We start from the raw sequence: 21,697 nt of genomic DNA, 5'->3' as shown, positions 1-21,697 counted from the left end.
TCCTTTTAATTTTTTTCTCTTGCTACACTTTTACACATCTCTTGGTTTTCATTTGTGTGTGTGTGTGTTTTAATATTGGTCTTTGTTTTTGTTTATTTTCTGCCCAGAGTTTCTTGAATACACAGATAATTATATAAATTGGAGAAATAAAATAATAAAACAAAATAAACATTTGATTCTAAAGAGGTCATAATATAGTGGGCTTCTCACCTATCTATCTATATATATATGTTCCAGTTCTGGCTAAAGGGGGAAGATATGAGACTTTGGATTTTTAAAACAAACTCTAATTTGGACATAGAAAGAAGCAGCTAACATCAATCATGTTCTGGAAACTCAAGCGCTGTCAAATCTTCTGTGCATTCATTATATACACTGCTCAAAAAAAATAAAGGGATCACTTAAACAACACAATGTAACTCCAAGTCAATCACACTTCTGTGAAATCAAACTGTCCACTTAGGTAGCAACACTGATCGACAATCAATTTCACATGCTGTTGTGCAAGTGGAATAGACAACAGGTGGAAAGCATAGGCAGTTAGCAAGACATCCCCAATAAAGGAGTGGTTCTGCAGGTGGTGACCACAGACCACTTCTCAGTTCCTATGGTTTCTGGCTGATGGTTTGGTCACTTTTGAATGCTGGCGGTGCTGTCACTCTAGTGGTAGCATGAGATGGAGTCTACAACCCACACAAGTGGCTCAGGTAGTGCAGCTAATCCAGGATGGCACATCAATGCGAGCTGTGGCAAGAAGGTTTGCTGTGTCTGTCAGTAGTGTCCAGAGCATGGAGGCGCTACCAGGAGACAGGCCAGTACATCAGGAGACGTGGAGGAGGCCGTAGGAGGGCAACAACAAACCATTTTATATCAAATTTATATTTTGCTGATAAAGAATCCAAGTAAGGGTATGGCTAGCTGATGAAAGCTAAAAAGCTTGAAATAGATCTATACTAGTCTTCCTTTATTTCTTTATCAGCAAAATATAAATTTGGTATAATATGGTTTGTTGTGAATGCGACTGCTTGAGGGCTCCTGGATTGGAGCTGAAAGGCGAAAGAGAGCAGAATGCCCCCTCCCACATGTTGGGGTAGACCAGGTGTCTCGATAGAAAAACACTTAATCTTTCCCCTGGCTCAAGCTGATGAAGGAAGGAAAACTTGTGGCTCAGAAGGTTAATTCAACTGCCTAACATGCAGGAAGCCCAAGTTCGAATCCGAGTAAGGGTATGGCTAGCTGATGAGAGCTAAAGATCTTGAAATAGATCTATACTAGTCTCCCTTTATTTCTTTATCAGCGAAATATAATATGTGTGTGTGTGTGTGTATGCAGACACACACACACACATAGAGTATATCACAGAAGTGAGTACACCCCCTCACATTTTGTAAATATTTAAGTATATCTTTTCATGTGACAACACTGAAGAAATGACATTTGGCTGCAATGTAAAATGATAATGTCCAAATGTGGCCCAAAGTGTCAATATTTTGTGTGGCCACCATTATTTTCCAGCACTGCCTTAACCCTCTTGGGCACAGAGTTAACCAGAGCTTCACAGGTTGCCATTGGAGTCCTCTTCCACTCCTCCATGACGATGTCACGGAGCTGGTGGATGTTAGAGACCTTGCGCACATCCATCTTCCATTTCAGAATGCCCCATAGGTGCTCAATAGGGTTTAAGTCTGGAGACATGCTTAGCCAGTCCATGTTCTGCCTCAGCTATGGACCACAAAGAACGCAGCACACACAAAGTCCATACAAACCTTAGTTTACTAATTAAGGACTACTAATGAGCTTTCTTAGTAGTTGTTCAAACACAAGTACAGTTTAAATCAGTCTTTTCTGAACAAGGGCTGTTAATTTAACTTCATTAACAGCCGACAAGAGTCCAAGAAATAATAACTCAATTCTGAGGTACAGTCTTTCAGTTAACTGTAAGCTTACTGTGGTTGGCAGAATGCCCAGAAGCAATTTGCAGGAAAAATGATAAGAGAGAAGCAAGAGCTGATCAGATGTTTCTGGAGTCAATACGCGAAGAAATATGAACAAAGTTGTTTTCTGCAAATTGCCTCAGTTATCATCATTCCTTAAATAGGCTAGGGGAGTGGCCAATTAGCCCCAAGCCTTATCTCGAGGAGACCTCCTCTTGAGGAGCCATTCCTGCCTTTTGGCAGCTCTGCGCGCCTGTGCATTGAGAAGAGTCTTCCTCTTCACTTATGGGAGCTTCTGGAGGTTCTGAAGGCCCTGGGTGAATCCCCACCTCTGGCATCAACTCTTCTCCAGCCTCTTCATTGTCTGACTCGGGTGCCAGCTGCACAGGCTGCTGGCGAATCACCACACCAGTCTCCTTGCTGTCGGAATCAGCTACCAGCTGCACAGGCCGCTGGCGGGCCACAACAGTCTATCACCTTTACCCTCAGCTTCTTTAGCAAGGCAGTGGTCATTTTGGAGGTGTGTTTGGGGTCGTTATCATGTTGGAATACTGCCCTGCGGCCCAGTCTCCAAAGGAGGGGATCATGCTCTGCTTCAGTATGTCAGAGTACATGTTGGCATTCATGGTTCTCTCAATGAACTGTAGCTCTCCTGTGCCGACAGCACTCATGCAGCCCTAGACCATGACATTCCCACCACCATGCTTGACTGTAGGCAAGACACACTTGTCTTTGTATTCCTCACCTGGTTGCTGCCACACAACCATCTGAACCAAATAAGTTTATCTTGGTCTCATCAGAGCATAGGACACGGTTCCAGAAATCCACGTCCTTAGTCTGGTTGTCTGCAGCAAACCGTTTGTGGGCTTTCTTGTGCATCATCTTTAGAAGAGGTTTCCTTCTGGGACGACAGCCCTGCAGACCAATTTGATGCAGCATGCGGCGTATGGTCTGAGCATTAACAGGCTGACCCCCCACCCCTTCAACCTCTGCAGCAATGCTGGCAGCACTCATATGTCTATTTCCCAAAGCCAAGCTTTGAATATGATGCTAAACATGGGCACTCAACTTCTTTGGTTGACCATGACGAGGCCTGGAACCTGTCCTGTTAAACCGCTGTATGGTCTTGGCCACTGTGCTGCAGCTCAGTTTCAGGGTCTTGTCAATCTCCTTATAGCCTTAGGCCATCTTTATGTAGAGCAACAATTCATTTTTTCAGATCCTCAGAGAGTTCACTGCCATGAGGCGCCTATATACCTTGTATCTATTTTACATTAAAAAAAAACTAGGCTATCATTGAGGAATAGAATCAGATATTAAGAAAATAGTAGCTGTTGAAAGAGGACATTTATGAATAGAGCTGTAACAGAATAATTATTAGGTGGAACGCATTGAAAGCATATTACTTCAAAGCTACAAGACAAATTATTCTTTTCCCCATCACAATAACTGATTATTCCCACATCTGCGTCCCCCCCCCAAAAAAATAACTCCTAAAAAATCAAACATATAAGGGAAGCTATAACAAATGAAGTAACTACAAAGTAGTAATACGAAATAATGAAAGTAATGAAAGTGTTATCTTACCAGGCAAAATCACAAGGTAATTCCTAATGTTAACAAAAATGAACTTTAAATTAAAATTGTGTGGCAAAAACACTTATAGGCAGCAACAGCTGGTAAATTATTTGTTACTAAGCTACAGGCTGTTACCTCTGACCAGCACAACCAAACAGAATGGGGATCTTCCCTCTATTGGCAGAATTTGAAGGTGATTATAAAGGCATAAAGTTAATTTGCAAGCACAGTGAGATATCTCACTGTTCAATAGCTAGCCAATAGCTTTCATTGGGGGATGTTACATCATGGGCCAATGTGGATAATGCAACCTGTTGGTGCTGTGGCCAACAAAATGTACGCTATCATGTTTTGTGGTGACTGTTCTCAAATCTGAGTCAAATCTCAGAGCTAATTAATGTATTAGTTTAAATAACAGAAAAAAAAATATGCATGTATAAATCATGGAAGCTATTTAAGATTTTTTTTACTTCTTAAAAACTTGGTCAAGCTCTTGAATAGTTGAAGAAAAGTCTGGGGTCTTTTGCACAGGTACGGTATATATCATATGTATCTTATTTGTATATATGTTATATATTTAATAGTTGGTAAACACTATTTTATACCCTATAATCTGGACAGCATGAGTTGTACAGGTAGTCCTCAATTTATGACCATAATTGAGCCCCAAAATTTATGTTGTCAAGTGAGAAATTTTATTTTCTGTCATTTTATGACTTTTCTTGCCACATTTGTTAAGTGAATCATTGCAGCAGTTAAATTAGCAACAGGGTTGTTAATTGAATCTGGTTTCCTCATTGACTTTGCTGGTCAGAAGGTCGCAAAAGACGATCACAGATCTCTGTGAGTCTGACCCTGTAACCGTCATAAATGTGAGTCAGTTGTCAAGCATCCAAATGTAAATCACATGACCATGGGGATGCTGCAACAGTCATAAGTGTATAAAACAGTCATAAGTCACTTTTTTTCAGTGATGTTGTAACTTTGAACAGTCACTAAATGAACTGTTGTAAGTCGAGGACTACCTGTAAATCTAAGTTATACATTAATAGAAAAAGCTTCCCAGAATATTAAACAGTATGATCTTCATGATATGACACAAGTAATTCTATTTTCACGAGTAATTGCCTCAATCTGTACAGGACATACTGTGAAGCACACTTTCATAACTTACAATACCCATTTACAAATGGCTCATAAGACACAGGAAACTGTATCATATTACAAAAGGTTATTCACTACATTAATATTATTCATTTTGGGATGAAATGAATCATTAATCTACATAGAACTAGCCAATGAAGCAGGAAATCTTATTGTGTAGTGCTCCCACCTGCTCTTCTAACTCAAAATAAATTCATTAGTTAAGAGCTGGTTGTGCAATGTAACTTTTAGAACAACCTCACACAGAGAAGTACAATTGGATGTCTATACACATATCTATAAAATAAATAATATGTACCATGTTTCCCTCAAAATAAGACATCCCCTGATTAATAAGCCCAACTGGGCTTTTGAGTGCATGGCAATAAGGCCAATGCTTATTTCAGGGTTCAAAAAAATATAAAACAGGGTCTTATTTTGGGGAAAACACAGTATAAGAACTATATATAGCTTTTAACCTATTGAAGCTTATTTTTTCCATGCATGTCTTTCATGGATCTGATAGGAATGAGTTTTGGCTCTTTGTTTATTGTGATGACTTCATTACTTAGTTCAGCCAAAGTTTAATCAACAAAATTATTTTTTTCTTTACACATTCATAAATAGTATAATGTGTTAGTTAATCAGGTATACAGCAGTTATTTCTGTATCAGTGAATTCAACAGAATCTGGCGCCAGATTGATATATGCAGACTGTAGCAGGCATTCTGAGAACAGAATTGGGTAAAAGAAATCACATTACTGTGTCCTTTATAGTCTTCAACCAAGGAACCTGTAACTTAATAGTCTACTTTAGATGGCAAAGCAGCCTAGATGGCACCCATTTGAGAGTTTCTTCTGTTAATTAATTCTTAATTCCTATGGATGCAAAAGTAGCCGTTAGCCCTTCAGCAGAATGTAAACTGAGCCAAAGTTATCTTTCTGAAATTTTAACACAGACATTTTGTAATTGCTGTTTTCTCATAAACATCTCAAGAAGACGTTTTTATACTTGCTGTATATTTGTAAACATGTTTATAATGGAGAGATATACTTTCAGACTTGCAAGATTGATGTCAGCCCTTCAAGTTTATCCAACAAGAAGCACCAGTGAGTACCAACCCAACCTTTATCATAAGTTTGCAGTAACAGAATCTTGCAAATCTGAAACGACATCTCTTTTCCCTTGCTTTTAAATCCAAGTTCCTTAGGAGAGTACTTTCTGAGATGTTTGCCATGTCCCCATTCCTTCTTTGGGCTAATCTGACCAATGCCTTGTAGTCTCCTCTTCCTGTCTCTCAAGAAAAAACTTACAGACCATTATAGTACTGGCTGCCTTGATGTGCAACAAAGGCCCTTCTTGGATGACTGGGCTAGTGTTGGAAATTTCTCAGCTAATATGGTTGAAGAATTTCCAGAATTTCAATTTCCAGACATGGGTTGTTAGTGGTTTGTCATGGTTGTCCCACCCTTATGGGCTTATAGGTCCAAATGGGTTGCTTTGAAAATTAATTAAATTGGCAGCTGGTCCCAAGGGCAACAGTTCACTTGTTGGCAGTTGTGAGACAATATTTGTATATATATCCAAAGTTTCAGGGTCTGCAATGGTCATCAACAGGCTCCTAGGTACAACTCAAGGTGCTCTTTTTGACTCTAAAGCTCTACATGGTTGGCACCCAAGTATCTACTTTATATAGACATCACCTGTCTTGTATGATCTCAGGTTGGGATACTGAGGGTTCCCTCTCCATGTAGGAACCAGAGGAAAGGAAAATGTCCTTGTTTCTCAGCACTGGCACCTATTCTATAGAAGAACTTTCCACCAGACAACCAGAGAGTTCCATTGTTCCCGAGCTGTAGAAGAAACTTAAAAGCTGAGTTGTTCAGAGGATCATTTACTAATGATCTGTCATCAGTTACTACTTTATCTTTGACTACAGTCATTTATGAAAGGGATTGAAATTTTTAGAATGATTTCTGATTTATTTATTTATGCCCTGCTTTTATAAACATTTGGGTTTTTATCGTACACTACCCTATACTGATTTGGAATTTGGCTGTAAAAACAAAGTTAAGTAACTAAAATTCAGAACACATGAAACAATATAGGCTGATGGATGTGCAGTAGGATTGTGCAAAACTTTGGATTTGACTAGGAAGAGATGCCTCAGAATGTGTGGGAATGCCAATATAACATCTGTTTTCAGCTGATTAAAACAGCTGTGAACTTTAGTGTAGGGATCCACTTGGGATCAAAAGTCCAGACCAAATAAAATTAATCATCTGTCTGAAACTGATAAACGTTCATCATCTGCTTATAATAAAGACAGAGGAGATCTTATTCTCAGTTCTTTAACACTAATTAATATTTGATGAAGTAAAGGCAGTTGGATCCAAGGGTCTGTCCTACTGGGTCCAAGAGTCAGGCTGGTTAATAATGAGAGACAACAGGGTCTGAAGTATTTCAGTAGAGGTTAATCAATGATAGCCCAGAAGTTAGTGAATTACAACAATCACAATCCCTGTGGCCTTTGCTGAGAGATTTTAGAAATAGTAGTCCAGCGATATTTGGAATATCACAGATTGTCTACTTCTATATCAATCCTTGATGGCTTGGCAGAGTAGTCCAGGTCTCCAACTCTCTTAAAAAACTTTTAAGAGCACAAAAATGATTGTCCTAATACACTCCGGTTTCCTAAGATGTAATAAGAGGACTACTTAGAAAACAACTAAGTATTTGGCAAGGTTTAAAAAGTAACCAATTTTTAAAAAGTATAAAAGAAAGATAAGTATCTCCATCCAACTCTGAGGCTAGCAATAGTGTTGTTCTTAATAAAGGAGTTTAACCAAGATATTAAAGATTTAAAATTTCTGAAATAAATAGCTGGTAGAAATATCTTTTTAATATCTTGTACTCAAAGATTTTGCTACATACTATCCAGTGGTGGGTTCCTCCCAGTTTGGCCCGGTTCTGCCGAGCTGGTAGCGGTGACGATATGATGTCACCGAACCAGTTCTGCCTCCCCACCCCCTCATCCCCCTGCATTATTCTTACCTTTTATTTGGCCCCACCCCCAATCTATTGCTGCCTCCTGAGTCCCAGCTGATCGGCTAGAGGGGAAAAAACTGTTTAAACTCTTGCCGCAGGGCTTCAAAGGGCCGCCCTACAGCTGATCAGTGTTAAAAGAAAACAAATGAGTAGACCTGTGCCTGCAAAAATAAATGGGTAGACCAGTGCCTGTAAAAAGAGCAGCCTGAGTGGCGCAGCAGACTAATGCTACTGTTAAAAAGGTAGTATTTCGCTTCCAGCTGCCTGCAATTACTGCGAGTTCAATTCTCACCACGCTCAAGGTTGACTCAGCCTTCCATCCTTTCTAAGGTAAGTAAAATGAGGACCCGGTTTGTAGGGGCAATAAGCTGACTTTGTATAAAATATACAAAAGTATGAAGGCTATTGCTTAACGCATTGTAAGCCGCCCTGAGTCTCTGGAGAAGGGTGGCATATAAATCAAAATAAAATAATAATAATAATAAAAAAAATAAATGGGTAGACCAGTGCCTGCAAAAATAAATGGGTAGACCAGTGCCTCCAAAAACAAATGAGTAGACTGGTACAGCTCTACAAGCAGTTAAAAGCCTGGTAGACCAGTACCTCTGCTAAATCCTAAAGAATTGTCACATGACCATCAAGCCACACCCGCAAAATAAGCCATGCCCACAGAGCTGGTAGTAAAAAAATTTAGAATCCATCCCTGATACTATCATTTATTCTGCAAACAACCAGGTTTAAAAGTATGTCATAACTATTACTGCTTTATACAGGTGGTTTTTGCTTAACAACCACAGGTGGGACTGGCAACTCTTGCTAAGATGTAGTCAGTAAGTAAGACATCATATGACATGACACACGTACAACTTTCTTTCGCTGCAGTCATTAAGCAAATCTCCCATGATTATTAAGTGATCATCATGTGGCCACGACTTGCAATTTTATTGCTGGTTTCTCCATTACCTCTGATTATCAGAAACCAGCTGTGAAGTACACAAATTGTGATGCTCAGACTGTGGAACACTCAATGGTTATAAATGCCCACTGATTACAAAATCTGAATCTGCAGAAATGCTGCAACAGTTGTAAGAGTGAAGAATGAAGATAATAAAGTTATTTTTTCAGTTCCATCATAATTTCAAATGGTCACTAAACAGGACATTTGATAAAACAAAGATTACCTGTAATTTAAAAACCAAAATATATTTCAAACCTGTCACAATTTCATCTATCCACACTGGAATCCACACGGTATATTGGACATTAATACGATTGAGTGGGTACAGAGATATTTCATGAGAAGAGTACTCCACTCTTCTACTCACAATAGAAACCCTTATTTATTTATTTATTATATTTCTATACCGCCTTTCTCCCGTAGGACTCAAGGCGGTGTACAGTCAAGAAAAAATATAGACACACAAACATCATAAAATTGCTAATTAAAATTATTACTTAGTTTGGTCAATTAAATAAAACCCAGAATTAGATAACATTTAAAAAATCATTCACATGTTTGTATGTTTAGCCCTGCCTGTTGGAACATCAGGGTCTTGAGGGCACGGCGGAAAGCACGGAGATCAGGGATATTCCGTATCTCCGGGGGCAGTTCATTCCAAAGGGTTGGAGCCCCCACAGAGAAGGCCCTCCCCCTGGGAGTTGCCAGTCGACATAATTTGACTGACGGTACCCTTATGCCACCAGGCTTGAAATTTTGGGCTTGGACAATCTGGAACTGTGCTGCCTGTGGTCTGATCTAAGCATAGTACACAAAATTGGCTGCTACAACATCTTACCTGTCAATGACTTCTTCAGCTTCAACCTCAATAATACACGGGCAAACAGTTGATACAAACTCAAGGTAAACTGCTCCAAATTCGATTGCTGAAAATACGACTTTAGCAACAGAGTGGTCATGCCTGGAATGCTCTATCCGACTCCGTTGTTACATCCTCAAACCCTCACAGCTTCAACCTTAAATTGTCTACCGTGGACCTTACCCCATTCCTAAAAGGTCTGTAAAGGGGGAGTGCATAAGCGCACCAGTGTACCTTCCGTTCCTGTCCTACTGTCCCCATTTATCTGTATTTACTTCCTTTGTTCATGTTTATGTTCATACTTATACTTGCTACCTTGTACATGTTTGACAAACAAATCAAATAAATAAATATATGAAATAAAATAAATATTTGTTTAATCTTTTGTCTTATTTTAATACTTTGAAACTTTTCAAGTTTAAGTTGGCTTAAATTGTAGTGTAGTGTTGAATAGCATTCCAAAACTGGATATATGCTAGAATATATTAGATTACTTTATGGCAATGAGGATTAAATCAAAGTCCTGCATGTTTACTTAGAAATATTATAAGCGACAGTTGTAAGCATGATTCTTAAAATAAACCAGCTTCCAGATTTTAGGGATAAAGGCAGCAGTATAAAATATTCGACACTAATAAAATCACATCACTAAGAGATAAGCTTTAGTATGGGTTATGTTATTGAACAAATATTTGTTGATCTAGAAGCATGCAGGTTTCATAAGGACTGTTTATCTTGTCATATTTTATAAAGGCAGCCTCTTTTAATTTTATTGGCTTCAGTGGTTTAATTTCAAGTACTTAACTCTATAGGTCTACTGAATCATTGAAGCAGGAACCTGTACAGAAGGCAATACACATATATTGTATGTGTGTACATACTTACAAAGATACTTTGATTATAAAATCCTAAAATTATGGATCACACAGGGACATCTAGTTCAACTTTGCAATGCACAGGAAAACCAATTAAAGTGACCTTGAGAGGTGGTTATCTATCCTCTTTTTAGAAACCTCCATGAACAAGAATTCATAACCTCTGTAAATAGACTGTTCTATACAGGGGTGGGTTCTAAAAATTTTTACTACTGGTTCTGTGGGTGTGGCTTATTTTGTGGGTGTGGCTTGATGGTCATGTGACAATTCTTTAGGATTTAGCAGAGGTACTGGTCTACCAGGCTTTTAACTGCTTGCAGAGCTGAACCGGTCTACCCATTTGTTCTTGGAGAGTTCCAGTCTACTCATTTGTTTTTGGATGCACCGGTCTACTCATTTGTTTTTGGAGGCACCGGTCTACCCATTTGTTTTTCGAGCGCACTGGTCTACCACCACACTGCCTTTTAATTGAACCTTGGTGGTGCAGCAGACTAAAGTGCTGTTAACTGGCACTTAAGCTGCCAGCTGCCTGCAATTACTGCGAGTTCAAATCTTACCAGGCTCAAGGTTGACTCAGTCTTCCATCTTTCCGACGTAGGTAAAATGAGGACCTGGATTGTGGGGGCAATAAGCTGACTTTGTATAAAAAAGAATACCGCTTGGGGGGGGGAGGTGAAAGCCCTACTAAGCAGGTATATACAAAAAGTATGAAGGCTATTGCTTAACGCATTGTAAGCCGCCCTGAGTCTCCAGAGAAGGGGGGCATATAACTCGAACCAATAAATAAATAAATAAATAACACTGATCAGCTGTAGGGCAGCCCTTTGAAGCCCCGCGGCAAGAGTTTAAACAGTTTTTTTCCTTCTAGCTGATTAGCTGGGACTCGGGAGGCAGCAAATAGATTGGGGGCGGGGCCAAATAAAAGGTAAGAATAACGTGGGGAGCGGGGGGGCCCAACAAAGAGAACCGGTTCGGTGACGTCATATCATCACTGCTACCAGCTCGGCCGAACCGGGCTAAACCAGGAGGAACCCACCACTGGTTATATAGTTGTGTAGTTCTCAGAAACGTTTTCAGTTCATATAGAATAGAATAGAATAGAATAGAATAGAATAGAATAGAATAGAATAGAGTAGAGTAGAGTAGAGTAGAGTAGAGTAGAGTAGAGTAGAGTAGAGTAGAGTAGAATAGAATAGAATAGAATAGAATAGAATAGAATAGAATAGAATAGAATAGAATAGAATAGAATTCTTTATTGGCCAAGTGTGATTGGACACACAAGGAATTTGTCTTGGTGCATACACTCTCGGTGTACATAAAAGAAAAGATATATTCTTTTAGAGTAGTTCTCAAACTATGACTCCATTACATGAAGATATGGGAATGATAGCTACAAGCTTCCATCTACCTACTTAAACAGATCTTCATCTATGACTGGCCTCCGTAATCCAGGAACCTTATTTACAGCATTTAGGAACCTGACAAGGTAGTATGACACACATTCTTCATTTTATCTTTTTTGCAGTGAGAGAACTGGTCTAAACTCGCTAGCTCTATTGCAGTCAAATTCAGAATCACAACGAAGGAAATGCATTTCTAATTGGCTCCCTACTGAATCACAGAACTTTGCTCACCAATGGGGTACACTACAATCCATTTCTGTTGAAAGGATGGCTTTTACAGAGAACAAAATTACTATAAATGTGCAACATACCTCTCTTCTCTTGCCTCTGTGGAATAATTCAAACCGAAATACTTTTTAAGTCTACTATGTCTTAAGTAACACATCTTAAAACAATTCTGTATGCATTATGAAACCCAAGCTTGTAAAACGTAACTAAGATAGTGTAACTTGAAAGTCTATGTATTTGTTCCAAAGTACTCTTCCAGTTGAGCTTAATGATATCATGGGCTATCAGCTGACTGTAATTTTTTTTTACAGGAAACTCTTATAAAAATTAATTCTAGAAGGCAGGAAAAAGCATCCCAAGCCAGATCCATCACTCAATATTATATTAAAAATACATATTTCCTCTTTACCCAGCTAACTTGTACAACTACATTATCTTTCTATTATGTCCTGCTATTATTTACTACATTGGACAGTCAACAAGGAGGTTTAATGCAGCTCCCCAAAGGTCTAGATTTATTTAATGAAGTAAACTGTAATTATTTTTCTTTTTTCTTTTAAAGTAACATGAGAATTTGCTAAAAGCTTTCCATGCACATTCATATTTATCAAGAGCAGCTGCTAATGTATTCTTGCAATTTTCATCTTATGGCTAGTAGGAATAGGAAATGCACAATCTGTTTTATAAAAAGGTTGAAGCATTTTAATAAGGAACTACCAGTAAATGACTTATAATGTTAACAGCTAAATCTTGTACTTTTCAACAAAGAAATAAACAAAGTCTTGATCTTATCCTTTCAAAAAAAACAACAACCCTTCATAATGCTTTTTTGTTTTATCCAGTATTACATTCAATATTATATATAGAATAGTAGATATGGAAGCTGGAGCTACCCAGTGCAGCAGGTGCGAGGCTACTTCTGAAAGTAGAATGTCTTAATTCTCTCTTATAACCTTGAATAAGATGAATAATATCACCAGAGAATTTTCAGTTCTAATGTCTACAACAGAATCTCAGTAAGGGCCTTCTCTCTGTCTCTGTCTCTGTCTATCTGTCTCTCTGAGATTCTAGGGCAATTCTGAGAGTTCGTACATTTTTCCAGCTTTGTAAAACGTTTATACAGTTTTCTTTTTGCACATAAACAAAACTGGTAAGGGAGGACTGAGTTGTTATGAGTTTTCTGATGTTGATATAAATAGAAGACTGAGGGTTTTATCAGTTTTATGAACCCTGCTTATTTGAATCCTAAGGAAAAACTGCTGTACCATTTATATCTCTTTCTCTTCTATTAGCAGCCTAGTCCTTTGACTCCAAGACAGATACTGCATATTCACAAAAAATAAAATGTAGATCTTCCTCCCCTGTACTTGCAAGCAAATGCTAATGTGGGTGGATCTTTCTTATACATATTCAATAAGAGAAATAATTCCCTTAGGATCTTAGTCTATTCTTGTGAATAGACCACTATTATGAACATTTAGGTGGGAGTTTGTCAGCTACAGTAATATAGGAACAATCATAGTCATTTACATTCCATTAGACTATTAGTCTAACTCAGGGGTGGGTTCTAAATATTTTTACTACCAGTTCTGTGGGTGTGGCTTATTTTGTGGGTGTGGCTTGGAGGTCATGTGACTAGGTGGGCAGGGCTAGCTGGTCAGAGTCATTTCTGGAAGGTCCTCGCACTTACGACCAATCCTTGCATCATCAGCTGTAGGACGGCCCTTTGAAGCCCCGCGGCAAGAGTTTAAACAGTTTTTTTCCCTCTAGTCATCAGCTGGGACTCAGGAGGCAGCAATAGATTGGGGGTGGGACCAAATAAAAGGTAAGAATAATGTGGGAGGGTGGGGGGAGAACCCATATGGCGGTGACGTCATATTGTCACCGCTACCGGCTCAGCCAAACTGGACCGAACCGGGAGGAACCCACCACTGGTCTAACTAGTTCAAAACATTTCATGCTGGCTGAGTCTAGCTCTTCAGTTTCTGACAAGACTGAACCTCTTCATACCATATTTGGAAACGTCTGGATTAAAAATACGAGTTCTATATGCCAAGCATGTATCACTGAGCAGACACCAGTCACACTGACTTTCACACTGAAAAATCTTGTTAAATAGTTGCTTCTTACCACATAAGTCTGATAACTATTTAAATGAAAAATAATCAAAAAATAACTATAACATGTTGCTATAATGTGGTAAAAATCAGGCGACTGTGAATAGCTCACATTTGGTAGTGTTTGTGCTAATTAATCAGGACCTGATGATACTTCAGGATAAAATGGATGCTCAGAATCCTATGGAGAAATACGGGAGAAATTTTACCACCAAACTATAATATCCAATCTCAGCTGGGTGAGAACAACCAGATTCACACGTGAAGAATTAAATTAGTTGATTTATTGCTCAAATCTATGCACAGGATATCTTCTCCGACTAACAATTTTTACCTGGATGAGACCAGATGAGGTTCAAAGGCATTCAGGGAGGCTCAGACTTCATCCTGCTGTGACCATGTAGGGATTCTAGACTAAGTCCCCATTTGACTCCTCCCCCTGGTTCAGTCAGTTTCTCTCCTATAAATCTTAAGAATAAAGATTACCTGCCGTAAGTCAAGTGTGATGGTCACGTAGTGATATTCCATTCCATTTTGAATGCTAGGGCTTTGCCACCATGTATTCTTGCCATCAATTGCATTTGATATGGGATGTCTCACTGTTGAACCAAAAATTTAAAAAAATAATTAGCACAAAATGAAACTCATCTTCTTCTTTACCCTTTATTCTGTTTTCATATGAGTGCAAATAGAACATGCTGTATAATATCTTAGATAAAATTATTTTTCTAAGTTTCTTATGACACAGTGCCGACACAGTGAAAGGCGCATGCATTGCTTTGTGATGAAATTCAATTCAACGAGTTCTTTAGAAAATGAATTAAGACAGGATTACATGGTGACATAACTTTCCTTTGTCTATCTGTAATGGGAAGAAGGAATAAACTTGAGGAACAGAAGAAAGAACTGCAAACAACACAATGGTCATATTTAAAAAATCTGAATTGGAGTAGAAGTATAATTTGAGAAAGCTTCTCATACATGACCCTCTCTAATTCTCATAAAGATAAAAGAGAGAGGGAGGGAAGGAAGGAAGGAAAGAGGAAGCATATTCTGTCTTGCAAGGTTCTGTTACTATACTAAAAGTAGTATTAGTTTGTGTGTCTTTGGTTTCCAGGTGCATCACTAAATGTCTATGGAAACTTTCAATTTACAACTCGGGAAACAAAAGAGATTAGATAGTTTATCCTGGGGATGAGATTACTTGTTCCAGCAAGACTAGCTTTTATATCATCTGAATATCTTAGCCTGTCTCCCTTTTTGGCCTCTTTCACAGCTGAATTTGTTCATGTAAAAGGAGAAACATGTAAAAAGCATGTTTCTCCTGAAATATCAGAGACAAGAGAATATTGTAATGGATAATGGCACCGGAAAATGCTCAAGATGTTATCTAGCTTGGTAACGAAACATTTTCAGGAAAAGAAGCAAGTTCGAAGGACACAAAGTACCATCCGACGATTGAAAATAATTCCATAAGACAAAGTTTAGCTTACAATGGGAGTACGTTTTGTTGTGCATTTGCTGATTTAGCAAAAGCTTATGATCATGTTTATGTAAAGCTTATGTAAATAGACTTAATTATGGAATACTTCACAAGCATATGAGGCTGCTGAATGCAACAAGCTGGATATGTGATAAAGTAAAGCATACACAAGAATATATGAAAAAAAGAATAAACAATGTGGAGATATAAAATTCATTGCTCCAGGAATGTTTTGAGAACTGTGGAATATACATGGTTTCCTCAGACCATACCTTCATCTTTTGGATCATGCTATTCAGGAGGAGTCTGGTGATTACCATAACTAAATCCTCTCCATCGGAAAAAGTTTGAGGTGTTCTGGAGTTTATCTAATCATCAAATAGGCCTGTTTCATCAGGAATGTTTTATCTAGAATATCTTGAACTATTTCCCATTGCTAAACCATGCCTTTAACAGATTTAACAGATTAATGGAAAGGACCTTTTAGGTCATCTAGTCCTACCTCCCTACCCAAGCAGGAGACCCTACACCCTTTCTGATCTTGAACCAGCTCAGTAGCCCATGCTCCTGAGTTTTCCAGAATGGAATGTTTCAATCCAGAATTGAGGAGTTTTGTATATCTTTAATGAATGGGTTGAAGGGAAGAGAAAGATGGAGAAAAACAAAGGTGATTGGCTAGTATTGCTGAGATCCTCAAAAAATAAAAAACGAGAGGTTTAAAGCACAAATGGCAATATATAATCCAGGTATGGACATGGAAGTAACAAGGATGGTTTCCAGAAACAGAAAGATATGAAGAGGTATAATGAATATTGTTGTAAAGAATATTTACTTTTCTCTTACCCCTTGCCTTTAATTTATTTTGCTCACTACTTTCCTGATGGTTATATATGTATGATTGCTTGGTATATATCTATGTTGCTTTCATAGAAAATCACAATCATTAAAACCATTAACCAAGGTTAATGTGTAAATTAATGTTTTCATGCTATGTCAGTATTTGAAAATAAAAGGAATCTTTTCAAAATCATTGATAAATAAGAATGTCTGACTACAGCTGAAAACACAATTAAAACTCTTGTAAAACTCCCAACTCTCCCAACTCTCTTGTTGGGAGAGAATCTGTTAGTTCTAAAACTGCAAATGTTTAAAAAAATTGTACATAGATATCAAATGATTCAGCAGCACAAAGAAATATTAACATGTCACCTGTGATAAAATTGGAGAGAGAAGTATTTTTTATTGGATTTGTTATCTATTTTACAAAAAAACACACCCCATCCCTGTTAGCTAAGCATAAAGAAGATTTATTCTTGGCACTATGTGATCTTTTTACTGCCTCTGATCTTTTTTTTTTTTTTTTCCAGCAATGAGCTTAAATGTATCTTGGGAGGAAAAAAAAATCAGCTGTAAATCAAGCCCAGGTCTCCAAGGTGATAGCAATAGAAGTTGTCTAATTAGAAATGTTGCTATCAATCTCCCCACATCAAATTGATATGAGGTGTAGTCATGAAAAGAAAGAATGAGAGATGAATATACAATTAACTGTAATCCCATTACAGAAGTTTAATCTTAATTAAATTGAAACCACTGATTAATTGCCGAAATATATTTTCTTATTTTTTAAAAAAGGGAGAGATAATATAAACTATACACTGCCTGCAAGAAAGGCGGGGGTGAGGATCTGATAGAGCTGAAAGCTTAACATAAAGACCAGCCTCAGTGATGAATGACGAGGGAGTTAGCTTGCACACAAGCAACTCATCAAAATGTGGTCTTTAATTTGGGCTCACATATGATTAACCAGGGAGTGTGTGTTCATTTCCTTCCACCGTAATTAAGGGGAGATGCACCAGATTCACAAATTCCAAGGGGACCATTTAAAGTCTGGTACATTACATGGCACTCTTATTAAAGGGCCATCTCTGGTAAATAAAACAGTTCACGGTGCCAAATGAACATTTTGCAAACCTTAAAATGAAATGAGTTTGTAATGAAAGACCATGTGTTTTAATGGCTGTCTGCACTGCAGATTAACAGCAGTCAGAACTGCAGATGTGGGGTCTTTATGGAGGCCGCTGAACTGATTAGTACTGGATTTTAGCTTAAAGAACTATCAGAATTAGCCCACAATTTTTTATTTTTTTTTGTAATCTACACTTACCTGTGTAGGTAACAGAACTACACAGGTAAGTAACTTATAATATTCTGTCTGGGACTTCCCCAAAAGTAAAACATGGTCTTTGAATATTACACATAATATTATTAATTTTCCCACATTTTCTTTTATTCAGAATGCTTAAAGGTGATATGAAAAAATGTCTTATCTGCCTCCACCTCATTTGACGGACTCCAAACATGACTCCCCAGCTTATTCTCCATTGCTGTACAAGATCCCCCACAAGGCCATTGCTGCTGGTCCTCCCCCCAAATCTGCTGGTTCGCCCTCCTCTCCTGCTGCTACTATTTCTACTTATAGAACATTCTAGCCTGTGTTTGATTTCTTCAGTTCAGAACTAAAACTGAGAATAATTTGTCCCAACTTCTATAGTCACCATCGCTTTTCTCCCCTCCCCTTTGACTGGGAGCAAAGAAAGACTGGCATAGGGGCAGGAAAATGGGGCTTACCTCCTTAGAGTCCAAATTGTGCACTCTAATGTCGTCTGAACTGGAGGTCAGTAGAAGTGAAAACAAAGTTCCAATTTCTAGTTTCGCTTATATAGGGGAAATGGGTGGCAGACTTGCTCTCATATAATCACAAGACATCCAATGTGCAGATGATATTCTATAATGGGCATTTTCTGTTCCCAAATCAGGATCCAGCATAACTCCTAGCAATAGCACTTAGACTTATATACCGCTTCACAATGCTTTAAAGCCCTCTCTAAGCAGTTTACAAAGTCAGCATATTGCCCACAACAATCTGGGTCCTCATTTTACTGACCTCAAAAAGATGGAAGACAGAGTCAGCCTTGAGCCGGTAAGAACTAAATTGCTGACAGTCGGCAGAATTAGCCTGCAATACTGCATTCTAACCACTGCACCACTACGGCTCTTGATCCAGTATAATAATAATTTCAGCTGAGAAAAAGCTTTGATAGTTCCAATGTGTACCCACACAGAGAAGGATGTTAAGAACATGAAATAGATATTAAACACTTACAGCTTGGATTCCTACTACGCTGGTCACAGATGCGGCATTGAGGGTTTCTTGCTGGTTGGCCAGGGACATGTTCCACCAGCTTACAGTACATTTCTGGACCTCTTTTACCACAGGTAGCATTAGCGGTAATGAGAGCATTAGAAGCCAAGTTGAGCACCGCAGGAAACAAACCTGAACAAAGAAAAAGAAAGCAACACTAGAGTAAAATATTCATAGAAATGTTGCATATTTGGTGATTTACTTTCTACAGCAGTTTTAGAAGTCATATTGATTCAGTATGCATAGAACACACTGCAAAAATATAGCCATTCAAAATGTCATAGATTTTGCCTTTAATATAAGTAACACTGAGAAATCAAAAAGTACAGATCAATGGTTTACCCACTTTAAGATCTATGTTAGTGTCCATTTCTGTGATCTATATTCTCTCTGTGTCTCTGTGTCTCTCTCGCTCTCCCTCCTTCCCTCCCTCCTTCCCGCCTTCCATCTCTTTTCTCACTTCTCTTTCCATTTATCTCTCTATCATCTTTCTCTATCTAACCATCTCAACATGGACTCTGGACAACATACAATTAAAAACCAACACAATACATAAAATCAGAGTCAAGAAACATGAATGTAACAGGAGGAGGAATAACCATAGCCCACACAAATGGCAAACAAATTTAGTTAAGAGCTTGAAGGGGAAAAATACATTTTTAAAGATGGTCTAAATGTTTTCAGGGTCATGGCAGTCTGAATTCCAGGGGAATGCTTATTCAAAAAGAAGATGTTAACGTGTTTCCCTGACAATAAGGTCCTGTCTTATATTTTTTTGAACCCCGAAATAAGTACTTGGCCTTATTTTCGGGGAGGTCTTATTATTTTGGTGCACATGGAGGAAACACAGGAAATGGCGGGGACTGGCTGCGCATACGTTTAAATATTTTTGGGGAGGGCTTATTTTCAGGGGGGCTTATTTTAGCGCATGTAGCGATTGGGCTTATCATCAGGGGATGTCTAATTTTCAGGGAAACAGGGTATGATAAGGAAACATGGATCCCAAGTCTCATCATATGGATGGGAATTGATGGGTGACTCCTTTGTCAGATCTTACAGGACAAAATTGTTGGGAGAGAGACAGTTCCTTAGAGAGACAGACTCTATGCCACAAAGGGCTTTATAAATGTTAACCAGCACCTTGAGTTACTCTCAGAATCTTACTACAAACCAGCACCATTCATGTAAAAGAAATGTTACATGAGTATGAATCCAGTATTGTGCCATTGCATTTTGAATCAGCTTTAGTTTATGGGGAATTTTAAAGGGTCGCCTCAAATACCTTAAGAACCATGTCCCCATAGAAACTTGGCTGAGCCAAGGTTAAATCAGTTCTCCTCCATTCAGACTCAAGCAGCATCCAGGCACTGGAACGCAACTTCAGTTGCATCACTTGGTTCAGAAGAGAATAGGATGAGCAGCTAAATATCATAAACTTTCTGATGGTATCTGGCCTCAATGAAACATCAATGAAACATTTTCCTATCTTTTCAAGCTTTTGCATTCCCAGTATGGGCCACCTTTATTCCAACAGATTTCTGCAGTGATTTTAAAATCTGCAGTGTACTGAACTGAGCAGTAAGTGAAACTCTGGATTTTCTACTCAAAAACTTTAAGTTGTAAATGTGGATTGATGTTGATGTTATAGTATTTTTTTTAAAAAAAAAGAAAGACAAACGAGCTAGGTATACTGAAAACAAAAGAGACAGTGACATTGATGTAATGGTTATGTTGGACGAGGTTTGGGGATATCTTGGTTCAAGTCCACTCTCATCCATAAAACCTCATAGGGTGATGTTGGACCAATCACACTCTATCAGCTCAACCCTCCTCACAGAGTTATTGTGGTGAGAGACACAATTTATACTGTCTTGAGCAATTGGCGATAAAGTGGGATTAAGCATAAAGTAGAACAGCAGCATCTTCTCCTTGCCATATACATGTCTGCAAATCGTTCTCTGGTTCCAGCTACAAACTTTAATAGGCACAAAGTCTAACCTCATCTAAAATTGTCAAGGATGGTCTTGAATGTGTAACAGATTTTCAAATAATTTCCCGTCTTCTTCCTTGCAGAATTAATGCAATGTTATTCAGCCCATTTCTTTTCCTCTGCCATCTCAGTTCCCTAGTCTGTCCCTGCAATTAACCTTTGTGTCATTTAATTACTGACCCTGTTGGTCATGGTACAGTTATCCTCTGACATTCTACATTAGTGACTCCAATGCTCCCTTTAAAACTAGGTTAAACATATTACCTAAGCAAGGCACCCAATTAGTTACTAACATGTTCAATTTGTACGATCAGTCAATCAATAGTTAGAATTTTGTCAAATTTGCAAGTTGCCATGTTTTTCTTGTGTTTTTAAGTTCTATATTTTACTCCTGCTGGGTTTTCCTTTAAAAAAAACCCCAACTATTACCACAACAACTCTTCACCACCACGATTTGGATATATTTACGGCTCTCTATAGTGCAGGGAGGGGTGCACAGTAAAAAGTGGGTACTGAAAGTGCAAATGAATTGTCAGTGGCTCCAGCAGCTCCCAATTGACTTACAACTTTATTATGTCTGAAGCTCTGTGGCGTGACTCACAGAAAAGACAGCAATCATTTACACATAAGGTAAAGACCCCCATCCTGCTTCCCTCCAGCTTCATCTAACAAGAACTTGATATAAACACATAAAGTATTCAGGTAGAAAAAGGATTTACACCAGAAGATGTTGGAAAACATATCAAAGGAATATAAACAGAAGGTGTGAAACAGTAATAAGGAAAACAAACGCCAGTGTAGATTTCCTTTTTCTTTCATTTATTCCTGTTACATATTCACAATAATGTAGCATGAGGACAGAATGACTTTTTAGGGAC

General features: G+C 38.3%; 1 protein-coding gene across 8 annotated transcripts in view; it reads right to left on the bottom strand.

Moving 5' to 3' along the window:
- Positions 1-21,697, bottom strand: part of LAMA2 (laminin subunit alpha 2) — a 437,012-nt gene that overhangs the window by 320,712 nt on the left and 94,603 nt on the right. For all 8 annotated transcript variants that reach the window (XM_060692226.2, XM_060692227.2, XM_087882793.1 and 5 more), the window contains exons 2-3: positions 18,791-18,961; positions 14,631-14,743 (exon numbers count right to left, since the gene is read on the bottom strand). In XM_060692226.2, coding sequence (XP_060548209.2) covers positions 14,631-14,743; positions 18,791-18,961 — 284 coding nt within the window. The remainder of the gene's footprint in view (positions 1-14,630; positions 14,744-18,790; positions 18,962-21,697) is intronic.

The sequence above is a fragment of the Pantherophis guttatus genome, chromosome 1 (assembly GCF_059756535.1).
Source record: "Pantherophis guttatus breed Tessera chromosome 1, ASM5975653v1, whole genome shotgun sequence".
NCBI lineage: Eukaryota > Metazoa > Chordata > Lepidosauria > Squamata > Colubridae > Pantherophis > Pantherophis guttatus.
The sequence above is the reverse complement of the archived record's forward strand: the minus strand, read 5'-3'. Positions and strand labels throughout refer to the sequence as shown.